The sequence below is a fragment of the Salmo salar genome, chromosome ssa12 (assembly GCF_905237065.1).
Source record: "Salmo salar chromosome ssa12, Ssal_v3.1, whole genome shotgun sequence".
NCBI classification, from domain to species: Eukaryota; Metazoa; Chordata; class Actinopteri; order Salmoniformes; family Salmonidae; genus Salmo; species Salmo salar.
In genome coordinates this window covers 48,704,581-48,711,988 of record NC_059453.1, presented here as the reverse complement: position 1 = coordinate 48,711,988, position 7,408 = coordinate 48,704,581, and the positions used below count along the sequence as shown (strand labels likewise).

The following is a 7,408-nucleotide window of genomic DNA, read 5'->3' as shown; positions in this document are numbered from 1 at the left end:
TTGCAGTGTGAGGAATTTGTCATCTGAATTGACAAGATAGAAAGTTATCTTTTAATAGATGTCACAAATATGTGTTTTACATTAGATGCATGTAAAAATAACATAATTAGCTAAATGTTGCATGCAGATAGAAGTTGAGCAGTGTCCATGGGCAAATGAAAATGCTAGGGAAAAGAGTTTGGAATGAGAGCATGAGAGAAGCGGTAGGAGAGTAGGAAAGAGAGGATGGGGGATGTGGATGTAGGCAGGGTCTTGGAGGCCAGCCTGCAAAAGAGAGAAAGAGGAGGGTTGTTTGGGGGGGAAGTATAAGTTCTCCGGTTCACTTTACTCACGTCACTCTTTCTGTAGCTCAGCTCAGAGGCTCCTTTCTCTCTCTTTCTCTCCCTCCCTCTCTCTCTTCCATTTGTTCATTCGTTCTGACTACTCCATCAGCAGTCATGAGTTACAGACCGTCCAACAGCCACATCTCCTTCCAACGCACCACGCCCGTGTCCTCCCACCGGGCTGCCAGCACCTATGGCGGGGCTGGCGGCCAGGGCACCCGCATCTCCTCCGCAGCTTACGGGGGCCTCCGCAGTGGTGCCCCAGCCAGCTCTTCCTCCTACTCCTCATCCTCCTTTAAGGTGAGCGGCGGTGGTATGGGCACTGGCATTGGTGGTGGCATGGGTGCCGGCAAGGGTGGTTTGATCAACGCTGCGGCAGCAGGTGGTGGCAGCGGTCATGTCATGGGCAACGAGAAGGGGGCCATGCAGAACCTGAACGACCGCCTAGCCAACTACCTGGAGACAGTGAGGAACCTGGAGCAGGCCAACGGACAACTGGAGATGAAGATCCGAGAGGCCCTGGAGAAGGGAGGACCGGACGCCCGCGACTATAGCAAGTACAGCACCATACTGGACGACCTGCGCAAGAAGGTGGGGGTGTGAATGAAATACAGTATCATTACAAAAGTGATAGAGACAAGAGAGGGGGGTGTTGAGAATAATGTGTGTAAGAAAAGGTTTAAGTTGAGGAGTTTGTGGTTTTGTCATTTGTTGCTTTAGATAAGTGTGTTGATTTGATCAACCAATAAGTCAAAATATGAATGTAATGTCATCCCTCCTGCAACTTTTCGTTGAACTAAAACCCATTATGGTATAAGAGAAGATGTCCTTCCAAGAATGAGTTTAAGCATAATGACAATTATTTATTTACCAATTTACTTTGCTTTTACTTTGACTTCAACATTTCTGTGGGGAACCCTGCATTGGAACAACTGGCTTCTCAAAATTCCTAACTGAATAGAGGGGTCAATGATGTATCTAAACCCTGGATCGCTGATGCTATGTATTGGCCAATGAGAGACTTTGAAGCCACCAGCCGGCCATATTGAAAAGCAGTCCTCCATAGGAATGAATGGAATTCTACAGTATTTAATTTAAATGTTTCAAGGACAAAATTATATGTATTTAAGTAATTTGTTGTTGTAATTGGGACAGTAACATTAGTACTTTAAAAAAAATCATACTTTTAAGGAAAATAAATCTTTATATTATTTAATTTGAAATGTTTATGTTTAGCTCACATAAAATAATTAAAAGGTATGTATTAAGGTGTCGGTAATAGAATACACATTGCAAAAACTAATTCAGACCTTTGTTAATGCATTTCTATAGCTTCCAAAATTGTTTTTATAACAGTGGGGAAGTGCCAAGATGGAGGCTTCCAAAACAGCGCCCCCTGTTAGTCATCTATTGTATATATAAATCATTGTAGAGGGTGTGGCAGGCCAGTCAGATATCCACTTTCCCTCCCCCTCCTTCACTAGTTCCCTCAATCCTCAGTTTGGTCAAAGAGTTCCTCAAATGAATCACCAAATTTGGTGGACGCAATGAATCATTATCATCAAAAAACTGAACAAAACCTATAAACAAAGTTCCAAGAGTGTTTGAAAAGCGTTTTGACCTCCCCGTGTCAGTCTCCACTCTGGGGCATAGTGTAGTGTGAGAGGGACCAGCGGTATAAACCAGATGTGGTGTGACAACACACAAAAATAATTCCCTGTGAGATTTGAAACACATTGCTGGCGGGTGTGTTTTTTCAGCACAGTCAAAGAATTCCAACAAGATCTGCTAAATGACGTAAATGTATGTAAATGTAAATCTCACGGACTCTCTGCAAAAACTGACATTTGTTCAAAAGAATTCCAAAGTCCTCTATAGTTTATGATGACGCTCTTATGATGAATGTTAGCCTTGTTCCATTTGCCGGACACAAAACCGACACGAGTTCCCCTTTTTATGTGATTAGCACCAGAATACCATGGTTACAAACACACAGATTGGTGGTGGAAGACAGGAAGCCTGGCCCGTTTTCTCTAACAATGCAAACTGAGAACAGACAGCCCTAGCACGGGAACTATTTTTCCTGCTTTTCCGTTCACAGCTTCCTCTTTTTCAGGGGCAGTTGGAGTTATATGGTCGTAACCATAGATTCAGTTGTGTTTTGGTCCCATTATGTAAATCACTCAGAATCTGCGGTTTCCGGTTTCAATAATACCCCCCTGGGAGGCGTAAATTTAAAACACATGTTTTAGGTTGGTGATGAGCAGCAAATCCCATGATGGAACATATTAGTTCTTATTTTTTATTGCCAGCTCATCTATGTATGACACACAAAATTATAGTTAGAATGGGAAGCAAGTTCATATCTATTTGCATTGAGCAGTAAATGGGGGAAAGGCCTTCCTCTATAACTGACATGGATTCAAAAGTAAAGGAAAGTAAAGCATAATAAAGCAGGCTTATGTCACATGCAAAAATAGTTTCAGAAAATATTTAGTATTTCATGATAAATAAGAAGTAAGTCCATTATATCTCTTTTTGTCATATATTCAATGGAATTAACAATATTTTTCTCCAATAGGTCTTCGATGCGACAGTGGATAACGCTAGTATTGTCCTCCAAATTGATAATGCTCGCTTAGCTGCAGATGACTTCAGAGTAAAGTGAGTTTACTACTGTAAATTACATCTTTCTGCACATTGGTGGTGCCATTACTTTGTATACAATACAGGGGTTAATTTGAGATGTTGTTGTTCTGTCATGAAAAGCATTTGATCTGTTCAATTTCATACTGTAATTGTGCTTCTCACAAAGTTCACTGGCTCAAACCCCCCCACTGGGCACAGATGTCAGTTCAATGTCTATTCCATGTTGGTTCAACATAATTTCATGTAAATTATGTGGAAACAACGTTGGTTCAACCACTGTGTGCCCAACGGGCCACGATAAAGTCAATTTAGTGGTGTGTCAGCCATTAAGCAAGGAAAAACTCAAGAGTTTGAGACATGCCAGACCCACAAGAGAGGAAGTCTTGTGCAGGTACCAGTATGCAGAGTTGGCACAGAAAGTCTAATCTCTCATAATGAATCTGTCATCTTGGCATCTGTACGTGAATGCCTGATGTGAATGTAACCTCTTACATGCAACCCCTATGCTGCATAGCTCTTATAACCTTGGTAAACTGTTCAGGAGATAGTAATTGCCCACAGACACAGATCTAGGATCAACTTTCCTTCCCAAATTCTAATGATAATCAAAAGGACGAGAAAAATACCAAATTGACCTCAGATCAGTGTTTGCTTCAAATCCATCCTACACCTAGTAAACTGAAACATGACAGCCATTTTTTGCCTTTAACCCAAAATGTCAGGGTATTTCATGTCAATGTAGAGTTTAGTGACGGTGTCCCTGTGCCCACAGATTTGAATCTGAGTACAGCATTTGTCAGTCAGTGGAGGCAGACATCGCCGGGCTGAAGAAGGTCATCGATAACACCAACATGGGCAGGATGAATGTGGAGAGTGAGATTGAGGCCGTGAGGGAGGAGCTCATCTTCCTCAGGAAGAACCATGACAATGTGAGCTATAACATTGAGATTGAATGTCCATTTCAAATAATCATTTGAAATAGAACATTTTCCTTACATTAGAAAATATTGAAGATAAGAATTATTCTAGGAAGAACCACAGCAACGTGAGCTATTATAGCATTGAGACTGAATGTCAATGTCAAATAATAATTTGAAAAATAACATTTTCATTATAGAGAATAGAAATAGAATGAAGAACAATACAATTCCATGAAGAACAACGATAATGTGATAATATCAGATTAACCTTATCACTAGCTATGAACTTTTCAAATTTCACAGTTAGCTAATACTGGAATGCCTTACTATCCTTTTTTTCTGTTTATCTCTCCCTCTCTCTTGCTCTCTCTCCCCTTCCCCCTTCCCTCTCTCCAACAGGAGGTGACGGAAATGAGGACCCAGATCTCCCAGTCGGGGGTGCAGGTGGACGTGGACGCCCCTAAAGGTCAGGACCTGAGTCTGGTCATGGAGGAGATGAGGGCCAACTACGAGAAGATGGCTCTGAATAACGCAAAGGACCTCAAAGTGTGGCACGAAAACCAGGTAGCCCGTCTTATTTTCACAGTGTCCAGAAGGTACATCATTGTATCATACTATCGTTACACACCACATCAAACCTATACTGGTTTTTGTTCTGAAATTAAAACTAAAATGGAGTAACCCACACCCACTGGCCAAGATTTAAAAAAAATATACACTGAAAGTGTAGCTTTCCATTGAAAGCATGTTTTGTTGTGTGGGTAGTCTAGTCACACCAAAAAATCCTGAAATCCAAAACATGAATTCAACTTTCAAGATGACTAAGGGCTCTATTCAATCTGCATCGCGGAAGTTCAGCTTTAAAGCGTGATTGAAATTTAAAGGCAATGTTCCCACTTTAGCGGAGACTGCATTCACGGTAAACGCTGCATATGTCAACTCAATCGGAAATTACCATTCAATTTATATCGCAGAATTTGTAATGCTTCAGCAGTACAGATTGACCAGAGCCCTAAGCTTCACTCCTTCCCTTCTTCCCTCCCTCCCTATCTCCTTAACTTCTTCGCTCCCTCCCTATCTCCTTCCCTTATTCCCTCCATCCCTATCTCCTTACCTTCCTTTCTTCCTCTGTGCTGTGGTATAGATCTCAGACGTACAGGTGCAGGTATCCCAGAACACAGAGGCCCTGCAAGGGGCCCAGATGGAGATGAGCGACTTACAGAGACAGCTACAGACCCTCGAGATCGAGCTGGCATCCCAACAGAGCTTGGCAAGGACATTCTTTCAATATGATAACATATTTCCGTTAAATTCCTTAATTCCTCTGAGTAGAAATGGAACTGATAGTAACCCATGCATATTCTCTATGTACAACCTCCTTTTAAAGTCCGCTGCCATACCTTAGCCATACCATCCATATCTTCAAATTCCAACATTCTAATAATCCCAGTATCATTCAACAAAATTTCGAAGACCATTCCCAACATTCCCCTGTTATTCCCAGCAGAAATCCTCCTTGGAAGACACCTTGCGTAACACAGAGATGCGTTCCAATATGGAGGTGGAGAAGTACAATGCTATCCTCATCCGTCTGGAGGGTGAGCTGACCAACCTGCGGGGCAACATCCAGCAGCAGGGCCAGGAGTATGAGGCACTGCTCAATATGAAGATGAAGCTGGAGGCCGAGATCGCCACCTACAGGAGCCTGCTTGATGGGGGAGACTTCAAGTAAGTGGACAAGGGACTAAAGGGGCTAATGGCTGACTAGGGGGCTGACTAGGGCTGACTAATGGCTAAAGTGGATTCCTTCAAGAAACTACAAGCAAGTGTATGAGGGAATAGGGGCTAGTGGTTGACTAGGGCTGTGTCTCAATAGTCTAAAGTCACTTCCTTTCAAGCGACTTCAAGCATGTGGATGAGGGTGAGTGCCAGACTGACTAGGGGTGTGTCTCAATAGTCTTAACTCTCCTCGGTTTGTTTCCATCATCTGCACTGATCTAAAGACACATGGATAGGTGACTGTTATAGGGTGGGGGCTTCGTCCACCAATCCAGTTCCTTACACATTAGTGAAGGTGAAGGAAAGGACGTGAGAAGGAGAGGAAGAAACTTTTGATTATTGAGATGCACACTCTTTTCTTAGGGTTGAGGATTGATAGTAATTAAAATGCTTATTCTTTTAGCATCTCAATGCTTATGTCAGCTATGCTTCAAGTTCATGTACCACAAACGGCCACAGAGCATAGTTTAAATAACATCTAGGGAGTTGAAACAGGAAATAATGATGGGGAGGTGGTGGTGACACATATCATCATTTAAATACTTGGAAATTGTGACAACGTGAAATGGGAGAAACACAAAATTATTTTGGACATGTCAGTAGCAATTAGTATGGGTGAAGTATAGTTCTTGAGGTTTAATGCCATCTACAGTAAAAACTAGGTATGGCAGTATCATCTGTCCTGTCAATTAATGAATGTCCTGTGTTTTAATACCTATTCATTCTGTTCCAGGCTTCAAGACGCTATGGATGAACTGAAACCATAAGGGAATGAGGGCAGACAAAAGTGACGACCAATTATCAACTTCATGGAGAGAGAGAGAGATATACGCACAGACGCGGAGGAGTCAAACCCATCAAATGGGCATAGCATTGTGTTATCATGACAAACAAACAAAAATATGCAATAAATACAATGGTTACCATTTAACATGGAATTTCTCATATTTGTTTCTTTGTTCCACTGCACCATGATGAACTGATTGGCAAGTATTACACATTGTCTCTAGGGGTGCACTTGAGCCATAAAAGGACTACATGTCCAGAAATGACCTCAGTGCACAGAAAGGGGCATACCTTCCCATATCATGAACAAAAGTGTAAAGGCTATTGCAAAAGCTTATTACCCTAAAACAAAGGACGGTGTGGTTTAGTAATGAGGGAAGAAATGTATGAATATTTATCATGTGTATAACCATACAGTCATAATTTAAACTTTACATCCATAAAGTACTTAATCCCAACACAAACAGAAAATCATTAATTAATTATGACTCATTGTGAATAGGCTACTACAGAACAGAATGCTTTAGGAAGCAATTGAGGCTAGTGCTCTTCTTGAATTTAGGTAGGCTACTCTGTTAGGCTATATTTAAACAATAAGGCCCAAGGGGGGTGTGGTATATGGCCAATATACCATGGCTAAGGGCTGTTCTTAGGCACGACACCCCCTGATATACCACGGCTGTCAGCCAATCAGCATTCAGGGCTCGAACCATCCAGTTTTTATTAGGCAATACATAAGGAAGACTAGAGTGCAATGCATAGTTTATGCTACCTATTATGAAGGTCAGTAGGTTACGTTATCGATATATCTACAAGCTGTCACTCAAATACTGAATCAATAGCCTACAACATGGATAACCTAAGGAGGAATGACTGTACGTCCTCCTTAGGTTATCCATGTTATCCATAGATCAATATAATATTGATCTATTTGAGGTTAGTTTATAAAAA

The 7,408-nt window shown here is 41.6% G+C and overlaps 1 protein-coding gene across 1 annotated transcript; it reads left to right on the top strand.

Moving 5' to 3' along the window:
• The first annotated feature begins 318 nt into the window (after positions 1-318).
• krt18b (keratin 18b) lies at positions 319-6,609 on the top strand. The gene is made up of 7 exons (XM_014132108.2): positions 319-914; positions 2,905-2,987; positions 3,745-3,901; positions 4,292-4,456; positions 5,037-5,162; positions 5,400-5,620; positions 6,405-6,609. Exons 1-7 carry the CDS (start codon positions 438-440, stop codon positions 6,436-6,438), a joined length of 1,263 nt encoding a protein of 420 aa, XP_013987583.1. The 5' UTR covers positions 319-437; the 3' UTR covers positions 6,439-6,609.
• Positions 6,610-7,408: the final 799 nt, after the last annotated feature.